Raw genomic sequence first — 20,035 nt, 5'->3', positions numbered from 1 at the left:
TTTGTATCAAAAAAGGGATGGGGGAATTGATCATCAGAAATTTAACTTGGGAGGAGTAGAAAGGGTCATCCAAGAAGAACATCAGCATGCACTTGAAGTATCTACATATATAATAAAAATTAGTATATACTGATGGAATCAGAGTCTTTGAGAGGAAGATTTTACCTTGAGATTGTGTCAGAGGACCATTGGAAATGCTCACCAACATGCTGGGTTGAGAGACCAGTCACACACATATATAAAAAAATGGCCAGTTGTTCCTCGACTGAAACACCATTGCGAGATTGAACAAATCCATTAGCCTGTAGAACTTGCAGTAGTCCTTCATATACTTCCAAGTTCACCCCTAGACTATGTCTGATCCTGTCTGGATGGCCTGTGAGGAGCTCGAGAACCCATGCATGACCTGTCAAGGCGGATGTATGGTATGGGACACTGGTGTGTGGAGTTAGGAAGAGTTGGTAGTACAGAGCTGATATCTGAGCAACAAGGCAAGTAATAAGCAAAAGAAAACAATGACAACGGAGATCCATCTGTTACTAGCCACAGTTTGAGAGTGTTGATGATGCTTGTTGGATTATGCACTATCTTGACAATGGTCCTTAGGCCAAAGATCCAGGATCATCTCTTGGATTTAGATTTCCTTATTGAGTTTCGACTCGGAATGAGCCAATTGTGGCTTAAACCTTATTTTGCCGTGATTACATACAGTAGTGATATTTTTGTATACCTTATGCGTTTGCAAAAAATTCACCATGCTACCAGCTGCCAAAAATTCTATATCATCCAGATGAATAAGGTGCTGTCACATGACAGCGAATGTTAAATATTGAATATTGAATACTGTGTGTGTTTGGTGTCTGTGAGTGAGTGAGTTTCATGTGTGTAATTTTTGAACTGATCCAGCACCATAGAATCCTGATTCAGGAAGTTACTCTGAAACATTCAGCATCAGCACATTTTGCTCTGATTTTCACTGGAACTACTATCTACAGTGTATACATAACAGATATATTCCAGAGTGGATGACTAGACTTTAAAGATGTATCAGACTTTTAGGATCATCAATATCTTTCTGCCAGGATCCTGTGGTACTATGTAGTATGTGCATGGACAGTGACAACTTTTGTGCTGCTTGTTATTCTCAAGCTGTATTATAATTATATATACAGCCATGCGATCAACACCTTTGAGCTACATCAAACAATCTCTCAGAAAATCCAAATAGCTTAAAACCATGTTTCAAAAAGTAAACAAGTAAGACTGTCGGTCTGTAATCATCAGGAAAGAACTTGGACCCGACCAAACCAACTCTCGCCCATGCATCAACCATGAAGTTAGCCCAGAAGATTATCCAAAGCCAAGTCCACAACAACCCCGAAAATGCATCAACACGTAAGCCTGTATGTCTCTTCCACATGCCTTCAAGAATTAGACCGATGGCTTGCATGATGAAGAATCCAAACACAACAACTGGGTAACCACCTTGTTCCATTGCTTTCAATCCAAGATAGTGCAGAGCGCCTGAGACAAGAAATGCGCCCATCACTCCTCCAGTGCGACCAAGCAGGTATGACAATGGTCGAGCACCGACTGATATGAAGCCCTCTCGAAACAATTGATGCCACTTGTGACCCCAAAAGCTGGTCAACGATGTTGAAAGCCACGGGGTATCAAACAAGGGTGGCCATTGAGACGGTGTTTGTCTGAATAACAAGACGAACTCGATGGTGTGTATCTGATACACCAATTCAATCACAAAATATGCTGTCCAACCAGAGAGGATTGTAATGATGGTAGATCGGGTATAGCGACTGAAGGGTGGCAGCGATGCGTCAAATATTGTGCCCCCCTTGGTTGATCCAAATGTTTCTGGAGAAAAATCGCGAGCAGCTCCAGAGGTAGCGTCAAATGCGAGTGCATAGAATAGTAGCTTCACGAAAGTGATGAGCAGGAATTCCAACTTTGACTTTGTTCCAAGACTGCTCTTTGGAATGCGTAAGCCTTCTGCCCAATCCCACCCAATCCCGCGAAGGTTAACTGATAGATCCCATGCGTTCCAGATAGCGGTAAACAGTGGAGTATCATCAACGCTAGTCAACTGGTTGCTTGGGCTGCTTGACATGGTATCATCGTTGAATTCTTTTTTCAGTTGCAAAGCGATTCGTTTATATGGTTTTTTTGCGAAAGCCCAAGCGGCCGATCGCATCGAAAGGGTAAATATGGCGAGCTGAGTTCCAATACTTGGATGAGACAAAGCTCTTCATGACGGGCAGCTTATTCAGTGCACTCACAACTAAGCCTTGATTGAGGAAACGGTAGTTCGGAATGCCGAGAGAAAGATCGAGCGACGAGCCAGCTCGATATGCGCATAGCAATGTAACTGGAAGCAGCGCAACGCGGATTATTGCAGTGCGTTTTCGTTGAACCAACACACCCATTGCAAAGTAGGAAGCAAAGGCCGGCAAGAAAAATGTTGAAAAAGTCGACACCGACAACGAAACTCTCTCCTGGGGTACAACTAGCTTAGTGAGGCTGACCATGCTGGGAGCTGTTGTCAATGTTAATGATGAACTGCTATGAACATGGAAAATGTGGTGTACCCTGTAATGTATGTCTAACAGGTGAACCGTGCGATCCGATGTGCTGACAGCAAGACAAGTTTCAACGTTCACTGGTAGTGAACGTCGCTACGGCATCATTAGAGTTTGAAACTATATTGGACGAATGGAGATAAGTACTATCTTAGTATATAGGCGGGCCTCAAAGTTGCGTCGATTGAAGTGAAGTGTCGAATCACAAAGAAGCAAACATGCGATTTGATTCGAAGGATAATCATGCTCAACGTCAATTTCTATGTGATGAAAACCGCTTTCCGCATTGTATCTCTCACATACCATGGTTTCTTCAGATCGCCCTCGTAACGAACACTCCAACTTCCTGGATAGCCCAATCCATAGCCCGCGCATTTTCCCCGTTGATTAGAATCTGGCCTCCAATAAGCAGGAAACGGGCGTTCGTAAGGCTTCTTCTTGACCGCTTTGGCGTGTGTCTTGTGGTATGATTGCAATTCCTCACTATAAGCAGTAGGGAAAATGATGCAGGTTGCCCGTAATGAATGTGGGGAATCGATAGCACCAGGTATTGGTGACCCCATTGCCTGCCTGCGCGCTGTTTTGTGTCGATGACTTTCGGTAACCATCACTGTGGGGTGAGGAACTGGTAAATTGCCTCTCATGCGGATGACTTTCTGGTCGGCTTGTACAAATGGCTGAATGGGAGGATTGTCTATGACGCCGAGATTTGTAGATGCTATTACACACATTGGAGTGCTTTTGCGACGGCGCGTCTAGCCGTGCAAAGTCCACAGCTACAGACTGGGCGCGTCTCATCCGTTCGTCAGCCTGGATAGGGTTGTCTTCGCATTCAGGTGGTCTTGTTCTTCAGACAAGGAAAATGATGAGTGGAAGAGAAATTCAATATAAAACAAAGTACATTGGCCTGGGTAGAGGTTTCGGAATAGTTGATATGATCCTTGGGCGTGTTGTACTGGAAAGCAAACGAAACACTGTATGGGTGAGCCGCGAGAAAGCGTTTCTTACAGGCTTGGATACATACATATTAGGCCATCCTGTACGTCCGGTGGCGTTGTCTTGTTCCCGTTGCATCGCTTTTTCTTGCTGGGAGAATGATTAGGAGCTGTTGATAGATACTGCCCAAACTCTGAGAAGAGGTGCTCATAGAGCTTGCGCTTTGAGGTTGTGATCTCAACGTCAGATGTACTGTGCGCATCCGCAAGGGGGTCCACGTCAGACACAAGCTGTGCTCGAGACACAAGCTCAAAGTCTTGACCTTGAAGGTGTGGATTGACGAACTTTGGGATCATGAAGCATCAAACGTTGTTGTGGTTTGTTGTCCAAAAGACTTCGCTACTATATCCACTAATAGTAATCATAGAGCTTGAACTATACACTCCAAAAATCATCGACATGGCCCCGAAATCGTCGCTGAAGGTGGCTCTACAAACGTCGATTTCAAATCCTGGAAAAAAAACATCGGTTTCTGCTGATTCGCCTTTCAGGTCGACGAAGCCGAAGCCGATACTGATAACTGTGAAGGAGCCTGAAGTTGTTTCAGAAAAAAGTGAAGATTCGGATGTCGAGGATGACGACCACCTGTATGGTTTCTCAACAGACGAGGATGATTCGTCCGACGATGATGCAGCCGCTGGCGAAGATATTGATGTTGGGAGACTACCTACTGTCGCCAAGGATGATGCAATAGTAAAGAGGAAACTTGAGAAAGCGAAACGGCATCCAGTGAGTGTATCAACCAGCTATTGATGTATTATATCTTACAGCGGAGTAGACTCAAGACCGAGGTGTGATATACATGGGCTGTCTACCACATGGGTTCTACGAAGATCAGCTGAAAGGATATCTCTCTCAATTTGGGGATGTAACAAGATTGCGGATCTCACGGAACAGAAAGGTACTTGAAATGTCGTGGTGGTTGGCATCATCTGACGGTGAATCAGACTGGCAGATCAAAACACCACGGTTTTGTCGAATTTGACTCGGCGTCCATCGCACAAATTGTCGCAGAGACGATGGATAACTACTTGTTGATGGGCCATATACTTAAGTGCAAGATGATTCCTAAGGAGAAGGTTCACCCCGAGCTGTGGGTAGGTGCAAATAAAAAATGGAAGGCCATCCCTCGAGATCAAATTGTGCGGAAAGAACATAACAAGGTTCGTCGAATGAAGGGTTACTAACGACATGACTCAATACTATTGTTGGTAGCCGCGAACTCAGGAAAGCATACGAAAGGCCGAGAAGCGTCTGATTCAAAGGGAAAACGAGAGGAAGCGAAAGCTAGCCGAAGTTGGCATCACATATAATTTTGATGCTGTCAGCTATGTAGGCCATTTTCTCGGCATGCAAATGGCTGTGGCTTACCTCCTGGTGTTATACAGAAAAAGAAATTGAAAACGGTGGCGTCATAATCTAAATTGACGTACATCTCGGTGTTTCATCTAGCGAGGAGATATCCTGTAGTATTCTATCATCTTATAGCTCCTGCCTAGTGCTTGAGCAAACTTCCCCATGTCAACTCGCGGATACTTTTTTTGATTGTCAACTAGTTCCTAGCGGCAAGCTCAGATAGTACGGGTTCTGCGAAGGCTGAATGTGATGTGCGCCCTTCTCCAGGCCAGCAGCTTTTTACTCTCCCATGCTAGCCCCCTCAGTACGTCGGTATCAAGGCCTGCGGGCACTTCCGGACATGGTAGCTGGCACGGCACATTTGCTGGTAGGTGCGATCACATTTCCTGAAAGCTTTTAGGAAGAAGAAATGTTGCCAACTAGTGCTTCCGTGAAGCTTGCAGTTTCCTCAATGCGTCCGGTTGCCAAAAAGGGCGAGTTTAGACTAACACTACACAGCTGATAAGATCTTTCATTGTCATTAAATGTACTATTTATTGGCTGTTGACACGAGTAGCGTGTACCAATACAAACTGAGGAGACATGGAAAGTGCTTATAAATACTGGACGTGGTCCATTGCAAAAAACCGTTTTCACGGTGTCCTGGACAGCGGTTCATGTCTAGGGTGTCGCTTCAGAAACACCTTGAATGTAGCCTTCCTGCTCCTCGTTCGAAATATCTTCAAGCGATCTTTGCTTTGTTTCGGGGATGAGAAGTGTCGAGAAAACACCAGTCAACATGAAAAAAGCAAAAATCTCCATACTAAAGCTCAAATTTAGATTCTGTGCATGAGTTAAAATTTGTGCTACTCACATATGTGGTATGAATGCGTTCTTGCCACCGATGTTGACTAGCTGAGAAAAGCCAACCTGGGCTATGACAGCTCCAAATTTGCCAGATGCAGCAGAGATACCGTGTGCAGTTGAACGGTAACGAGTTGGGAAAGCTTCTCCCGGAACAATGAAAGTGGTCGTGTTAGGACCAAAGTTTTGGAAGAAGTTGGTGAGGCAGTACAGGAAGACAAAAACTCTCTGGTTTGAGAGGGTGCCATTCAACTTATCATAAGCGAATCCTACCGAGAACTTGTTAGTTCCCATGGATCAAAATTTATAGTGATGAAGTGTACGGACCCATGATGATGAAAAGGATGGTGAGTACGATGAAGCCCATCAATTGAATGGGCTTGCGGCCCCAGGAGTCGATAAAAAAGAAAGATACCCAATATCCTGGAATCAACCCCGCGAGGGAGAGGATAAGATTTCCAACACAAATGTTGTACAAGTACTCATAAATATAGAGGGACGTTTTTGCGCTAGAGGGGTTTCCGAAGTTGATTGCCGCCAAAATGATTGAGCTGTTGAGGCCAAGGCCGTAGAAAGCGATCTGAACGCAAAAAAAAATGAATTTGGAACCTTTGAGGTAAGTAGGAACTTACATCGAGGGCAAACCACGAGTAGGCAGTGCCGATAAGAATTTTCAAGTTCTTCCACTGGCCGAAGTATGCTCGGAAATCTGCACGGGTTGCCTTCGGGGCTTGGACACGTTGGACCGGGGCATCTTCGTCATGGACAGACTTCCCGGTTGTCAACACGTTGTCAATATCTGTAGTGGCCTGTGCAATATTGCGCTCGATGTCCATGGTGAACCGAGGAGTCTCCGGGATGGTGAGACGGAAGTAGAGTGCAATAACACCAGGGACACATCCAAAACCAATCAAAAGACGCCAGATATGGTCAACAGGGACAATGCAAGGAAACGGAGCACTGAGGATAGAATCCTTATATGCTTCTACGACGATGATACCGACGAGAGCAGCAGCTACATTGGAGATTAATTAAGCATATCATTTTGGGAGATAATATGAACCAACCGAATTGACCCCATCCTTGTGCGGCGAACACGGCAGTCATGAGACGACCACGCGAACGTGTAGCAGCGAATTCTGAGGAAATGATGGCACTTAATGGGTAGTCACCGCCGATACCAATCCCCATCTATTCATAGGACGGTGAGGAGCACGTTTTGGATAATTGAATGGATGTGCCTACGATGAAACGCCAGACGATGATAACACCTAGAATGCTTACTGCTGGAGCCTGACCAGCGAGAGCCTGACCAAATGTGGCGATGATCATGATCATTAGCTCAACGCCATCTATGAGAGGGTGGGTAAATGCTGGCAGTAAGCTTGGATATGAAATTGAATTTACACATCCGCTTCCGGCCGACGACATCTGCGAGCCACCCGAAAAGAACTTGGCCAACCAAGTTCCCAACGGGAGTAGCTACCTTCACACCCAAAGATTGGTTGCTGCTGAGCTGATTTTCTAGTAGGAATGACATGTGATATTAATCGCAAGGGAAGGTTCGATATGCTCACTTGTGTGACCATAGACAAAGCCCAACATTACGGAAGCGATGTTAATGGCAAAGATATCGTAGCTGGCGACGGATGAGCGGATGTGAATCTAGGACATGAATATAAAACCTACGCATCGGTGAAGAAGCCCACACTAGCAACTAGGCAAACCTTGACATGGAACCAACTAGGGGCAAGATGGACTTGTAAGGATTAAAATCAAACAAAATTGTGAAACTCACGAGAAGGGCGCGTTATCGATTTCTGCTAGAGCCGCACGACGACGCTCATCAAGCACGGCAACGGTAGTCTGCCCCTTTTCATGGTATGATGCATGACTGGATTCATGATTCGAAGCCATCGCGAGTCACGGGGGATAAGTCCCTGAAAACAATGATAGGATAAGAAGAGGGGGGATATCCTGAAGCTGGCCGGTACGCACCTTGCACGTATTTATAAGGTCTAGTTTGGGGTGCACATCATCGATCTAGTGCCACCATGTTGAAGTGAAGCAATTAGGGTTCCTTACACGTTCAATACCATCCAATAGAAAGTACAGTATTGGTGACTAAGCTTTTCTTTTTTGTTCTGCACGTTCAATATTATGATCGATATTATTTATTCTTATCGAACGTTTTAAGGTATTTACTATTTCGAGTTCAGTTGGTGCCTCGCCAATGGCCATTGACAAGTGACATAAAGCTCAGACTGTCAACTTGAAGCCTTGGAGCAGTCTAACATCTTGGACAAAGGTTCATCATTCTGTGAGAAACTTAGCAGGGTCAGATATTTTGTCATGTGCGAGACACGTATGCGGTTTCCACACGTTTACCTTTTGAAGAATCCATACGGGTCTATGATTTCGCGTTCGGGGTTTCACATTAAACGGAATGCTTCGCTCCTACCTCAGTTCCTGTCCCTGTGGGCAGAACTATTTGGAGCATGTACGTACGTAGATTTGCCAGCGTGGCATAAACACTGAGAGGTAACTAGTAAGACAAGCTCGATGCCAGCACGCGCTTTCTGATGTTTTGTTCGATGGATGATCTTCAATCTCCGTCAAGCTCAAATCTAGACAGTGGCTGTGGCACTATAATACTACCGAACGCCTGACAGTCGCTTGCCAGTACCGCTGTTCAGAACGTTCAGATCCAGAGTCAAAGCACGTTGGAGTTGGTCAATTGGACCACGACGTTCTGACCAAAGATGGCCTCGAGGGCAAATCGACTCAGAGCCCTTGCACTTTATAAGGAACTCCACCGACTGGGCAGAGATTATGAACCTTCGTATGCCTTAATTTCACATCTACCAACCAAATCCACATTTGCACCTTAGATATAACTTCCATGGGAAGCTTAGACGTTTGTTTGAAAGTGGGCTGGCTTCGCATGATAACCTCATCGTACAACGTTATCAATGACTTTCATTTCGACAGAGAACCGGAATCTCGCTGATGACGAGGAAATAGAGAAGGCGCTCAGGTTTGGAGAATATATCAAGAATGGCAAGTCAGAGATGGTTTAAAATTCTTTGCTTCAACTCATCAAACGTGTCAGAAACCCTTGCCTTGTACTCGCTCCGCAAGTATCGACACCTGAAGCGCATGTATCCTTCAAATTCTACATCCGATACTTGACGGATCAGTCAAACACTCTTGGCGTCGGCCGAACTCATTCCTCTCTTTCATGACAACAGATGTTGAATAGATTGCCGGGCATAATCGTTGCTACATTGACAACTTTATGATTATGAATCATCGTTATCCTATCGCACGAGCAGCTGTACACGTATGGCTGATTGAACCATGCAAACTTGACTTATACTCATGGAAGAGGTTGCAAATGCCTCAATGTTGGGCAGCTTCACATATCACCGATCGACGATGTACGTTCGTTCAGCGAAAGAAGAGGTAGTACCTTTGGCCCAGAGTTGCAAATTACAATGTAGTACATTCGTTTTCCACTCATTTCCATCACCCAATGTTTCTAAATGATGATTAATGCAGTATATATTTTGTATTCAGCGAACTGCACAGACCATTTACTTCCCATCGGAGGGAAGCGCCAAAAAATTCAAGAATTTTACAATTAATTCACCATCGTCTTCTAACACTGCACTCAATTTTTCTGACATGAGAACTGAGTTGTATTGAGACGCATGAAATCGAGATACATGGTGTGACAACAGGGGTTTGGAGTCGCAAAGCACTTGTACGAATTCTTGATAGCGTTGGAGAGTTGAAACCACAGCGTGACATAGTGTAACCCCTGGAACACGTAAGAAAGTGGCAAGACCCAAGCGCATAGTCACAGCTGAGAACTTCTTCGGCTTAACGGTGGTTTCAGACAATGGTCCCCTCAGTGCAAATCTCGGAGGGTTCTAAATTACTACCCACGGGCGTCACACTCCAATTTGACATGTATTATCCGAGACCAGAGCTGGATTCCAAGAAATTGGCGATCATCTTGCATCCTTGGTCACGGCTTGGGGGCAACATGCATGAACCGTTAGTGTCATGCCAGTGGACAAGCCTTTGCAGATACTGATGAATCCAAAGGACTGTGGAGGTGCTCACTAGATTATTGCAAGACAAGAACTACTACGTGATACGGTATAATTCACGAGGGGTCGGCAAGTCCACTGGATGGCCTTCCCTTACAGGCAAAGCGGAGGGCGAGGATCTCAAGGCTCTCGTTCATGAGGTCTTGGCAGAGGAACCCAAAATTGATTCTTTGACAATTATTGTGAGCACAGCATCTGTAAAATGACAATGCACGTTTTGATGCAACAAGCCCGCAGGGATATTCCTATGGCTCTATGATAGCCTTACTCCATCCCGTTTTGAACCCCAAAGTGAAAACATCATACATACTACTATCCTACCCCATCAGCCTAAGAGGATTACTGACCATGTTCCACACTGGCATGTACAGTTCGGCGTTACGTGACATCTTGTGCAACCCTGATGCCAGACTACTTGTCATATACGGAGACAAGGACGAGCTCACGAGCAAGTCAAAATATGACAAGTGGGTTAATACACTCAGGCAAACAGATGGTTTGAAGGCTAAGTTTGATGTTGTTCCGGTGATGGATGCAAATCACTTCTGGCGAAGTGATGGCGCTAGAATTGCGTTACAGCAGGCTGTTGACAGCTGGATATCATGATTGGCTATGATCATGTCAATCGCTGCCTCTATATATTTTATCTTGTATTGTTACTGCTATAGTCATGTCTCGTCGTCGTCCTTGTTTCCAACGTTGTTTGCCCAGCAATTGTATATTTGGTGCTACCAAAATCGGATCAAGTCACTCATCAAGCTGAGAACAACTTCCATCACCTGTATTCTCTTGATCATCACCTTTTCCAACGCATCTGCCAGTCAGGTTTTTCGAGGATACCCTCGCTTTGTAATTTTCTTTCTTTTTTTCGTTCTTTTATTTTAGCCGTCATCAGGGCGCGCCATGTAAGTCGTTCGTGTTCTGTTCTAACCTACGGTTCTCTGAGGATGATGTCGTACAGGCCTCTGCCAGATGAAAGACCTCGCCAGAGCGTTGCAAATCTCATAGGACGCTTTGAGCAGCAGAACAAACGCCAGTCGTCCTCTGTCGCGCCTGCGATCCCCCGCAGCTCCAGTGTGTCGTCACAAATTGCTGGTGATTTCGCAAAAGAAGATACAAAGGAGAAGAGGGAGTGGCCACCTAAACATGTGACATCTGCGAGTGCAGATACAACCGCGCTTACACCGCCCTCTTCCTCTTCTGCCGCCCAGAACATGTCGCTGCCCACCAGCCATCAGCCCGCGACAGACAAGCCGGCAGAGACCACCACGACCGCATCCGCCCCCCAAGAACCCTCAAAGCCGCCCACAGTGAAGAAACAAGTCTCTGGGAAGGCTACGCCCACTGCTGGGTCTAGGACGAATCCAACTTCGCCCGCAAAACCACGCCCCTCTACCGCATCGGTCAAATCTCCAGTGAAGTCTCCACCTAAATCTTCGCTCTCTTCCTCTATCTCTCAGCCCATCAAGCCACAACATACAGGGCAATCGTCCACTTCCAATACTTCCACTGTCCGTAGTACCCCCAAATCGGTTCCCAAATCAACGCCTGCCACCCCCTCTCGACCGAAAACACCCGCCGTCCATGCGACCAATGCGTCTCGTCCAAAGACGCCTTCCTCTGGTTTGTTTGCGCCTACAGCAGCATCTCTTGCACGCTCTCGTAATGTCCCTCCACCCGCTCCTCTGCCAGTAAAGAAGGCGACACTCAGCAGCAGCGCGGCCGAACGATTGAGCAAGCCTACTGCTGCATCCATGTCGAAGGCGCGCGCTCCTCCTCATGTGGCTAGCCCTATTCGTGCCGTCAAATCGACCTCTGCAGGTCTTACTCCCCGCGGTCCATCAAAACTTAGGGTAGGATTAGCACCTGCAAGGATGAAGGAAGCGAAGGCGCAAGAGGATGCAGCCGAGGTTACTACCAACGATGCTGACCATGAGCTCGATCATCTGGAAAGTGGATATTCTGAGAATGGGCATGAACCAGAGGAAACCCTGGTTTCAGAAGGAACTACCAATATAGATGATGAAGTTCGTGATCACATCGACGAGGTCCCAGCCCTAGGGGTCCGAGGTGTTGTAGGGGAAGTTGTGGAGAGTATCGTGGAAGTCTTGCCGGATCACGAGGCAACACATACTGAGATTTATGTTGACGCGATGGTGGTGGTCGCTGTTCCCCAAATTTCTGAGCCTGAAGTGCACCCCGAAGCTCCGGTCGAAGAGTCGCTGTCCCATGGGGATGTCAACGCCGATGGTTCAGTTGAGTCTCAAGAGCTCGCACCTGCCACAGAAGAAATTGTGTATAGCGCAATGTCTGAGGGTCCTGCAGTTGACGACGACATCGAAGACATGGTGGTCATGCTGGAGAGTGTCATTTTATCGAAGCATAGACCCCAAAGCATCGTCAGCCTCCCGGATGAGCATGGAGAAATTCCTGATGAGGATCAGTCATAATGACTTAGGTCCGCCAGAAGCATTGTAAATGATTCCGTCGTCTATCGTGTGCATATGATTGGTGGTAGGTGATCAAGTTTGTTGCATAGACCTTGGAGCTAAAACAACATTGCTCAGAGGTCTTTCTCATTACGTTCATTTAGTGGTTCTTCATTGCCGATTCTGACCTTTCTTGTTATTTTGCTCTGACACTTTGCTTTGCTGCTTTTTCTCTGCCCTGAATTTTCTTACTGCACCGCCGCTGCAGCTGACGCGTGTTATGCATCATCACACCCATTCTGTTACTTCTCCCGAGCTCAACCACTTTTACATTACATCTGGCTCTGAGACACAGCATACCCCGACTTCCCGCATACACAATTTAGGAACAAATCGAAATTGCAATAGCACATTTCGTTGAGAGCAAATCTAATATATGCATGGTCCACACGTGGCATGCTCCAGGTAGAGAGGTTAATATTATACAATACAGTAAAACTACCAAAGCAGGCAGACATACTAGGATCCCTCACGGCTGAGTTAACCCCACAAGTCGTCACTGCGACCTAAATATCTCGCTCAATTCTCACTTCCACCCAACTTAAATCAGTTATTATGTCATGCACCTTTCATTGTGAGGTTGAATGACCAATTTTGTTAAAAAAAATGATTGGGTTCATTGAAAGCTGTCGTTTAAATCAGTGTTGTTACTAACCCAGTTATAACCGGTTAAGATGTTAATTAATTGGATCTGTAATTTTGGGAGGGTTAGTACTGTGACGACTTGGCAATTGGACATGTACATGCTTGTACATGGCGCAACGAAATAGCCGAGGCCCTCTCTGGCGGAGTTCCTAGAGCACGGTCGTTGATGATACGGTCAGCTGAGGAACGGGCCGGTGATGTTAGTCACTGGGAATACGAGAAAATAACCAAGCCGGATTAGTGTAGGGAGGATGCCAGAATCCCAAACTAGTGTTAGACTAGAGGGAGATCTCATTTTCAAGGTCTGTTGCGGGATCTGCCGCATAAAATACATATATATGGATTGCTTCAGGTAAACTGATAATAAATGTCTTAAAACTACAAATGCAAGCAGATGACTGTACATACTACACGGGTATGAGGAGATTATATTACATGACGATTGAAAAGCCAGGATATCATAACCATGATGGGCAGATTACCAGTATGAGTTTTCTTCATCATCTTTGCCAGTTTGCCACTGGTGAGGATGTGCCTTATTGGTATCGGCTTCTGGCCTTCCTCTTCAATTTGCTAGAGACAGAAATCAGTCACAACCATGGGCTTTTGTGGTGTTTCCTACTTTCAGCGTGAAGGTGCACATCTTAAAGCCTTTCTTTCCGTCCATCATCTTGGCCTGGCATGCATCAGTAATAGCTCATGACATAAAGAAAGGAACCAGCACCTCATCAACAACATACAACCCATCGTAACAAAAACTAAATGTGAATCAGTAAATCGGACTAGGAGCAAGCGCACTTCACCCTTTGCGTGGGGAATAAGCATTGTCATCATTCGCTCCATGTATGACTCGCACTAGATGCTTGGTTTCTTTAGAGATCTACTCAAGATTTTACTAGGGGGAACCATCACAAATGATATTACTTATGAACATGGCTTTGTTATCTCCAGAATCGGGGGATTGGTCTTTTATCTGCAATGACAACATGTTTATAGGATGAGGACTTGATATTGCATACTCCATCATCATCTTGTCCACCTGGATAATAATTAATGGTGAAACACAGGCACAATAATGCAATGATCAACCTGAACCAACATATGTACTGAACAAAATTGAAGTCATATCAGTATATGGAATGGATCATGGCTAAGCAGCAAACCGACTCAGACGTACATTGTATCCCATGTTGCCATTATCCTTGTACCCTTTGGACAGACATATGGAAAATGCGCCAAGCTCTTTATCCCCATGTATGCCATGTTTGGGTAGTTTATGTATGCCTGCGTCAGCTACCGCATTTCTATGAGTATTGACAGGGCAGTGTCACATGTGAATTTGCTGCGGTATGACAATCGTGCTTTATGCACTTACTTTGAGGGGAAATCACACCAACCTTCACACCACTAATGTGTAAAAATGTTCGCCCATCGCCCATCACTGCATTAAACACAATGATGTTTGCACAGTATTTTACAAACAAGTGGAATTCGAGCTTACCATCAGTGAATTGATTAGTCCTCGACATTGTAGCCGTGGGAACTATATAATAATATAATTTTGCTTCTCCCAAACATGACCATCTATACTGTCAGAAATGTTAGTTATTGATACATAGCCATTGATGGCCGCAAATCTAGAATAACATCAGCAGACCATGACAATTTTCTGACGTTACTCCACTGCAGCCACTAAGGGGTAGTATTATACTTGTAGCCATCTTTTTAAATATTGTCGTTTTGCTTTATTTTGGCTTAGGGTTATGATCTTATTTAAGACCTTCTCGTGGAAAGTGCCTTGAGTATTTGTCGACAGATGTAAAATGCCAGTAGACTTGGCAACAAAGTTGCAACATTCCTCCTTTGCAGCTGATAAGGAGTGGTAGCATTTTTATTCCAACTATTTCACACATTGTCATTTTGCCTTAATCATGTGTTGCATTACAATGCTATTTAAGACCATGTCGTGAGAAAGTACCCTGGGCACTGGTTAACAGTTGTTGAACATCAGTGAACACCACAACAAAGTCATGACATGCTGCCATCACCACCTGCAAGGAATGTCAATGCACTCCTCTCAGCCTTGTTAATCTTTAGGGTTTTGATCTAAGTTTTTCAAAGCTTCTAACAAAATCTAAATTTTTACTACATTAAATAGTCATACATATCAGCTCATCCCAGTTCAAGAATCCATGTCTGTGACTGATATATGCTACTTGCCTGACCTACATGCTAATACATTAGATACCGAGAACCCGAGAAATCTTTCATAGTCGCAGAATGACGATTAGTATGACAGATGACCATTGACAAAATGAAAAAGCATCCTTTCTAATAATGAAAGGGAACACGGCATAGACACGTAGTGTCTAGCACCACATGCAGAGTGAGATTATGATGGGGCAAGTCATCCGAGAAGCTACAGCAACAAAAGGACAGGACCTTCTGACACTTGTCTTTCAAGTTCCTTACTACACTGTCAACCATTACATAGCACACGCAAAATGAACAAAAATTTTAGAAGGGGAGATGATAGATGAATAGCTTAATGGATACTTGTGATAGGAAGAGTACGCCAGGTGGAAGCCAGCCAGCGGCCACTCAGTACTCCTCGACATCAGTAAAAGAAGCGTAATCAGACAATGTCCCATCTTCATACTCCAGCACAACTTCTTGCATTGCATAACACATGATCGGCATCAGAAGTATTAGTTTGGGGCCAATCACTTCCTCATGCTCATCTTCCTTATCAATCTGCCTGAGCTTCCGTGTAGACATATTGATGGGATTTATCGCCATCATATCACCATCTTCTGAGGACACACCAAGTGTGCTGCCACTCCCGATATTGATAGGGCTGGGTATGATACCCACTGGCGGGCTAACCGTGATGGTGATAGACATCATTGGTTCTGAGCGGGCTGGCAGTCTCCTTCATGCATCACTGGGTCTGTCCTATGCAGATTCAGCACCCGCCCCTTAATCATTCCATTCACTGCATGCACACCAAGCTCCTGACAAAGCAAAAAATATGGCAGGTAGGTCATCCCCACCTGGCTCAATTTGCTCATAACTTTGAGTAGTTGCATCACGCTGAAGTCGGCAGAATATTCCTCGCTGACACTGCCGGGGTCGCAGAAGGAGTTTCAAATAGGAGGATATGATTTGAAATCAGTGGGCCCGAGGTTGGCATGAAGAGCATGAGGCCCTAAGGAGTGCGGGCAGGCAGCAGGTGTGCTAGGTGTTGTGGGGTCTTGGCTGCTGCTGGTCACTGTGGTAGCTTGTGAGGAATGGATGACATGAAGGTTAAGGACCGCATGTACTTGAAGGAAGTGGGAGCTTTGCTTGATTGTGATGTGACGTTAACGGCTGTCAGTGTGTTATAGTGATGTGTACTTACTTTCAAAGTTTCCACCTGCCGCATTGACTGAGAAATATGATCCATCAGTATTCCACTTGAAGAGATAAGACAATAATAATAACATACTGTAATCATTGACATAATCATACCGGTGTGCTAGCTTGCCATCAAATGCATCATATAACAAGTCAAATGACAAGCGGCCTGCACGTAAATGTTCTGGAACATGAGGTAGCATCTTCTCGATAAAGAAGGCGGCACGGCGTGTCTCTGCCTTCGTGCAATCTCCAATGGTGACAATCTACATCAATAATAATAATCAAATTAACTCCTGAAAACCACACAAGGTGTCAAGATGTACTTTGCTGCAGTGTTGCATCACATTCAAATGCCAAGTAGTACTAGCCATGCCTGATAGAAAGGATCGCTGGTGGCATGAATTACATGACATAACCTGTCTTGCTTCATGAGTCTAGCTTTATGATGTATGAAGTCAAGGATTGAATCCATGTATCTTAACCTGTTGCCAGTGGACAACAGTGTACCGACTCATTGTTTGGCAAAGCCCTTAGATCCAAACAACCACTTTCTGAAGTTTAGCTGCAAACAAAATGATCAACCATTTTCACTAATGTCACAGTGACTTGTTGGTCTCGAAGTGAGGGTACTACCACCTAGTAGTAATAAAAGAATTGAAAAATCATACAAAGTGCAGCTGAAAGTTTTCCAGGCAGGATTAGAAAGATAAATCGTCAAAATCGTTGTCTGTGTCCCCCGCTTTGCTATCGTCATCCCCAATTTCACCATCATCTAGTAGTTCCCCGCTCTCATGATCTGATTCTTTAAAACTCTCTGAGTCATCGCCATCCTCCTGTTCATTGTCACATTCATCAAAACCCTCGCTGTCATTGTCGACTTCTTGGTCCACATCCTCACTCACAATGTCCATAGTATTGACCTATACCATCGACTCGGAGCTGAGACAGTCTCTGATAATCTTGCGTAGCATTGCTTGATGTCCAACTCCAAATTGAGTATAGCGCATGAACATGTCTCGACCGACAAAGCTGATTCAAATCTTAAGGGTCAATGTACCACAACAATGAAAATGAATATGTACATTCACATTCCGACGTAGTACTCTTCCCAGTCATCCAGCTCACCCCCAGGACGTGCCAACAAAGTTCCATGTTGAAGGGAACTTACACCATGTCCTGATGCAAACACAGGAATCAGGTGTGCTCCTCGGATTACCTGTCCTGGGTTGAGGAACCCGAACATGTCTGGATCTGACTCCTCCATGAATGCAATCTTTGGTAGACAGGTATGTTTCATGCCACATTTATAGCTCCGTAAGGCTGCAAGCCATCTAACAAAAAGAACTTTGAGATTCCGCTTCACAGGTTGGCTTCCATTGTTGAGCCAGACCTCCATGTGATATATGCCCAACACGCGCACATACCAGTATGGGTGGCTAGGCATCATCTCTCCTGACAATACCATAACGTCCCCGTGAGTTCTGGGGTTGATAATGTTGTATTTGTATCTCAAGTTGTAGGTCGTATAATGTACTTGCATGGTCTGGACCGAATATATCGTGTTGTTGGGAATAATGACAGAGTTGCGTTCCTCGTCCGTAAAAGTGTGGTTGCAGTAACTAATGTCCAGCTCCCGTGATCTATAGAGGATATGGTCCTTTAGCTTTGGTAAAAAATTCTGATAACCACTGTGAGTGAATCATACAGTGTGTCTAAATTGCAAAAAGCTCTACCTTAACAGCCGAATCACCTTTATGATCTTGGAGAAATGTGAAAAGCTTCACTGGATGGTTTCGAGTGGGTGCAATGTAGTGATGCTGTTTAGAGGTTGTCGATGGTGGGATGTCGGCTAGTGGCTGACTGCTAGAGGAGGATGTACCTCCAACTTCTGCCACCCGCTGTAGTACACAGCACCTACACTTGTGCTTGGCTAGTTGCACTGGGGTGTCGATTTTGCTTGTTAACAGATAGAACACTTTCAAAGCTCTGTGAGCAAGTTCTCCCTGGCTAACATTGAACTTTGGGCAAACAAAAATGTAGATGATATGTACAATTTGAGTCGTGAAAGAATCTGTTGTCCAAAAGAACTTGATCATTCTCATGTAGTCCCCCATCGCGTGAAACTTGTATGTACTCAAATTGAACTTTTTTATTCTTGCTCCATTTGATTCTGGAGGGAGGCCATTTGTTTCAGAGCATTGAACCGCCCTTTGTTGGCAAGCCGCTTTTTCTTTAGGTAATTCTAGAGTATCAAAGGCAGCACAGGTAAAGGTTTGAAATTTTTGCAACTTCTGAGACAGTTTATTGAATGTTTCTCCTAAAAAATTAAGTGTAGACTCCGAATGCATCCTAAGTTTGGAAAGTGCATGCCACTGCGCAAATTGATAAAGCAGAGACTGTACGACCGCATCATGTTTGGGGGGGAACAACCCCTCAAAAACCGGGATTGTGCACTAACAATGAAGAGTTGGCAGCACTGGAATGCAAGAAACGAATAACCCCAAACACCTGTAAGATGTCTTTGAAGTCGCGCGCCGCCAGTCTTTTCATCTCAGATGTATTGTTTGAAAACTTACGAATTACACCATTGCTGAAAGTAGGGACCTGTTGAAATCTACCGAAGATTAAGATTTTTCGACGTGTTAGTATGAAATAACACTCCGTAAGTACTCTCATACCTGCTGTCAAGGGCCTCGACAAATTCAGTACCCTGAGGAAGGACATAGAGGAGCCTAATTAAGTGCGTGAATAGTTCCTTCCAAGTACCCAATTCGCACTTGTGCATGAAGTCAATGATGAACATGGAGAATGGGTCAAGGCCGAGGGGCCCAAGCTTCTTAACAAATTGATTCTGCAAGTTTATGATGTGAGCCGAACATAAAATGGTAAAAGAACTATTTTACTTACCAGGGTAGGCACCCATGAACCCTCTCCAAGGGTATGGTCTACCTTCTCACTGTCTACTGTATTTCCGCGTCTGTAAATAAAATTGTGAGCCTGAACGACCTTTGCCATAGTGTACACTTGAAGATTGGCTATATGACTTTTCATGTCCCTTGCGAGGCCAAGAGTACTAAACAGGCTTTTTGGTGTGAGACAGCGAGGGCATGGACACAAGCCCATATCTTTTATAGTCGCGATTAAAACTCTGTAAACCAATCAGTAAATGTATTATTTTTAAAAAGGTCACTGGAAGAGTATCATACTTTTCAGGGTAATCGGCAGAATATGTGAATATTTGGGGAAAGATCCTCCGCATCACTCCATCAGCGCACGTCAAAATGATACCATGCCGATATGCAGAAATAAAATCATCATCCAACAATATTTCCCAGCAGGAATAAAAGAGCTCCCTGCGGCAGTGAGTATGAAGGGACGCCATGCCTGTTTTCGATATGCGGGATAGGCTACTCAAGGTATCCTTCACACTATCAGGAAGCTGACATTGTCAATGACGGATGAGTGTGTTGCATCAAACAGGACTTACAGAGGGTAAATGTGACATGCTCCTGATAAAGGCGACGATCATGTGTATTTCATCAGGTTTCTGAAATACAGATAAAGTGGCCAAGCTTTTGTGGTCCTGAAGTTTTGT

The 20,035-nt window shown here is 44.9% G+C and overlaps 8 protein-coding genes across 8 annotated transcripts; 3 read left to right on the top strand and 5 right to left on the bottom strand.

Moving 5' to 3' along the window:
- Positions 1-743: 743 nt before the first annotated feature.
- Positions 744-2,700, bottom strand: EDB93DRAFT_1122591 (membrane bound O-acyl transferase family-domain-containing protein). The gene is made up of 4 exons (XM_041448605.1): positions 2,604-2,700; positions 2,295-2,551; positions 915-2,230; positions 744-862 (listed from the first exon to the last, which is right to left on the bottom strand). Exons 2-3 carry the CDS (start codon positions 2,541-2,543, stop codon positions 1,181-1,183), a joined length of 1,299 nt encoding a protein of 432 aa, XP_041311739.1. The 5' UTR covers positions 2,544-2,551; positions 2,604-2,700; the 3' UTR covers positions 744-862; positions 915-1,180.
- On the bottom strand, positions 2,701-3,907 carry EDB93DRAFT_1122587 (uncharacterized protein). The gene is made up of 4 exons (XM_041448604.1): positions 3,619-3,907; positions 3,496-3,568; positions 3,324-3,441; positions 2,701-3,271 (listed from the first exon to the last, which is right to left on the bottom strand). Exons 1-4 carry the CDS (start codon positions 3,884-3,886, stop codon positions 2,855-2,857), a joined length of 876 nt encoding a protein of 291 aa, XP_041311738.1. The 5' UTR covers positions 3,887-3,907; the 3' UTR covers positions 2,701-2,854.
- A 62-nt stretch (positions 3,908-3,969) lies between these two features.
- On the top strand, positions 3,970-5,391 carry EDB93DRAFT_1122584 (uncharacterized protein). Its single transcript, XM_041448603.1, has 5 exons — positions 3,970-4,319; positions 4,369-4,491; positions 4,538-4,753; positions 4,806-4,922; positions 4,979-5,391. Exons 1-5 carry the CDS (start codon positions 3,990-3,992, stop codon positions 5,006-5,008), a joined length of 816 nt encoding a protein of 271 aa, XP_041311737.1. The 5' UTR covers positions 3,970-3,989; the 3' UTR covers positions 5,009-5,391.
- EDB93DRAFT_1122582 (major facilitator superfamily domain-containing protein) lies at positions 5,392-7,761 on the bottom strand. Its single transcript, XM_041448602.1, has 10 exons — positions 7,588-7,761; positions 7,479-7,532; positions 7,367-7,428; positions 7,197-7,313; positions 7,035-7,141; positions 6,857-6,980; positions 6,422-6,804; positions 6,117-6,369; positions 5,800-6,058; positions 5,392-5,748 (listed from the first exon to the last, which is right to left on the bottom strand). The coding sequence occupies exons 1-10, from the start codon at positions 7,704-7,706 to the stop codon at positions 5,607-5,609; spliced, it is 1,620 nt and encodes a 539-aa protein (XP_041311736.1). The 5' UTR covers positions 7,707-7,761; the 3' UTR covers positions 5,392-5,606.
- A 517-nt stretch (positions 7,762-8,278) lies between these two features.
- On the top strand, positions 8,279-9,380 carry EDB93DRAFT_1122576 (uncharacterized protein). The gene is made up of 4 exons (XM_041448601.1): positions 8,279-8,631; positions 8,681-8,718; positions 8,781-8,849; positions 8,902-9,380. The coding sequence occupies exons 1-4, from the start codon at positions 8,552-8,554 to the stop codon at positions 8,979-8,981; spliced, it is 267 nt and encodes an 88-aa protein (XP_041311735.1). The 5' UTR covers positions 8,279-8,551; the 3' UTR covers positions 8,982-9,380.
- Positions 9,381-9,644: 264 nt separating this feature from the next.
- On the top strand, positions 9,645-10,666 carry EDB93DRAFT_1122571 (Alpha/Beta hydrolase protein). Its single transcript, XM_041448600.1, has 3 exons — positions 9,645-9,851; positions 9,903-10,089; positions 10,145-10,666. The coding sequence occupies exons 1-3, from the start codon at positions 9,694-9,696 to the stop codon at positions 10,511-10,513; spliced, it is 714 nt and encodes a 237-aa protein (XP_041311734.1). The 5' UTR covers positions 9,645-9,693; the 3' UTR covers positions 10,514-10,666.
- Positions 10,667-13,542: 2,876 nt separating this feature from the next.
- Positions 13,543-13,921, bottom strand: EDB93DRAFT_1300838 (uncharacterized protein; the record flags this gene model as incomplete). The annotated part of the gene is made up of 4 exons (XM_041454682.1): positions 13,543-13,614; positions 13,664-13,717; positions 13,766-13,799; positions 13,845-13,921. Coding segments are annotated over 4 exons (237 nt in total), but the record flags the coding sequence as incomplete, so codon positions are not given.
- A 3,439-nt stretch (positions 13,922-17,360) lies between these two features.
- EDB93DRAFT_1077626 (uncharacterized protein) lies at positions 17,361-18,788 on the bottom strand (the record flags this gene model as incomplete). The annotated part of the gene is made up of 4 exons (XM_041445326.1): positions 17,361-17,469; positions 17,529-18,118; positions 18,174-18,443; positions 18,492-18,788. The coding sequence occupies 4 exons, from the start codon at positions 18,786-18,788 to the stop codon at positions 17,361-17,363; spliced, it is 1,266 nt and encodes a 421-aa protein (XP_041311732.1).
- Positions 18,789-20,035: the final 1,247 nt, after the last annotated feature.

This window comes from Suillus bovinus (assembly GCF_016758785.1).
Source record: "Suillus bovinus strain UH-Sbo-P2 chromosome Unknown EDB93scaffold_6, whole genome shotgun sequence".
Lineage (NCBI taxonomy): Eukaryota > Fungi > Basidiomycota > Agaricomycetes > Boletales > Suillaceae > Suillus > Suillus bovinus.
Note: the sequence above shows the minus strand (reverse complement) of the source record. Positions and strands in the feature narration are given on the sequence as shown.

Excerpts from the sequence above, each read along its gene's own strand:
- EDB93DRAFT_1122591 (XM_041448605.1), bottom strand. The coding sequence starts at position 2,543 with ATGGTCAGCCTCACTAAGCTAGTTGTACCCCAGGAGAGAGTTTCGTTG. Across the intron at positions 2,231-2,294 it reads TCCTCAATCAAGGCTTAGTT|CTCGCCATATTTACCCTTTC; the intron begins GTGAGTGCACTG and ends ATTGGAACTCAG.
- EDB93DRAFT_1122587 (XM_041448604.1), bottom strand. The coding sequence starts at position 3,886 with ATGATCCCAAAGTTCGTCAATCCACACCTTCAAGGTCAAGACTTTGAG. Across the intron at positions 3,569-3,618 it reads CGTACAGGATGGCCTAATAT|TGTTTCGTTTGCTTTCCAGT; the intron begins GTATGTATCCAA and ends TCACCCATACAG. Across the intron at positions 3,442-3,495 it reads AAACCTCTACCCAGGCCAAT|AACAAGACCACCTGAATGCG; the intron begins GTACTTTGTTTT and ends CCTTGTCTGAAG.
- EDB93DRAFT_1122584 (XM_041448603.1), top strand. The coding sequence starts at position 3,990 with ATGGCCCCGAAATCGTCGCTGAAGGTGGCTCTACAAACGTCGATTTCA. Across the intron at positions 4,320-4,368 it reads AGAAAGCGAAACGGCATCCA|ACTCAAGACCGAGGTGTGAT; the intron begins GTGAGTGTATCA and ends ACAGCGGAGTAG. Across the intron at positions 4,754-4,805 it reads TGCGGAAAGAACATAACAAG|CCGCGAACTCAGGAAAGCAT; the intron begins GTTCGTCGAATG and ends TATTGTTGGTAG.
- EDB93DRAFT_1122582 (XM_041448602.1), bottom strand. The coding sequence starts at position 7,706 with ATGGCTTCGAATCATGAATCCAGTCATGCATCATACCATGAAAAGGGG. Across the intron at positions 7,533-7,587 it reads ATCGATAACGCGCCCTTCTC|TTGGTTCCATGTCAAGGTTT; the intron begins GTGAGTTTCACA and ends TCTTGCCCCTAG. Across the intron at positions 5,749-5,799 it reads AACGCATTCATACCACATAT|TATGGAGATTTTTGCTTTTT; the intron begins GTGAGTAGCACA and ends TTTGAGCTTTAG.
- EDB93DRAFT_1122576 (XM_041448601.1), top strand. The coding sequence starts at position 8,552 with ATGGCCTCGAGGGCAAATCGACTCAGAGCCCTTGCACTTTATAAGGAA. Across the intron at positions 8,632-8,680 it reads GGCAGAGATTATGAACCTTC|ATATAACTTCCATGGGAAGC; the intron begins GTATGCCTTAAT and ends TTTGCACCTTAG. Across the intron at positions 8,719-8,780 it reads GCTTAGACGTTTGTTTGAAA|AGAACCGGAATCTCGCTGAT; the intron begins GTGGGCTGGCTT and ends TCATTTCGACAG.
- EDB93DRAFT_1122571 (XM_041448600.1), top strand. The coding sequence starts at position 9,694 with ATGGTCCCCTCAGTGCAAATCTCGGAGGGTTCTAAATTACTACCCACG. Across the intron at positions 9,852-9,902 it reads GGGGGCAACATGCATGAACC|GACTGTGGAGGTGCTCACTA; the intron begins GTTAGTGTCATG and ends ATGAATCCAAAG. Across the intron at positions 10,090-10,144 it reads TTGATTCTTTGACAATTATT|GGATATTCCTATGGCTCTAT; the intron begins GTGAGCACAGCA and ends ACAAGCCCGCAG.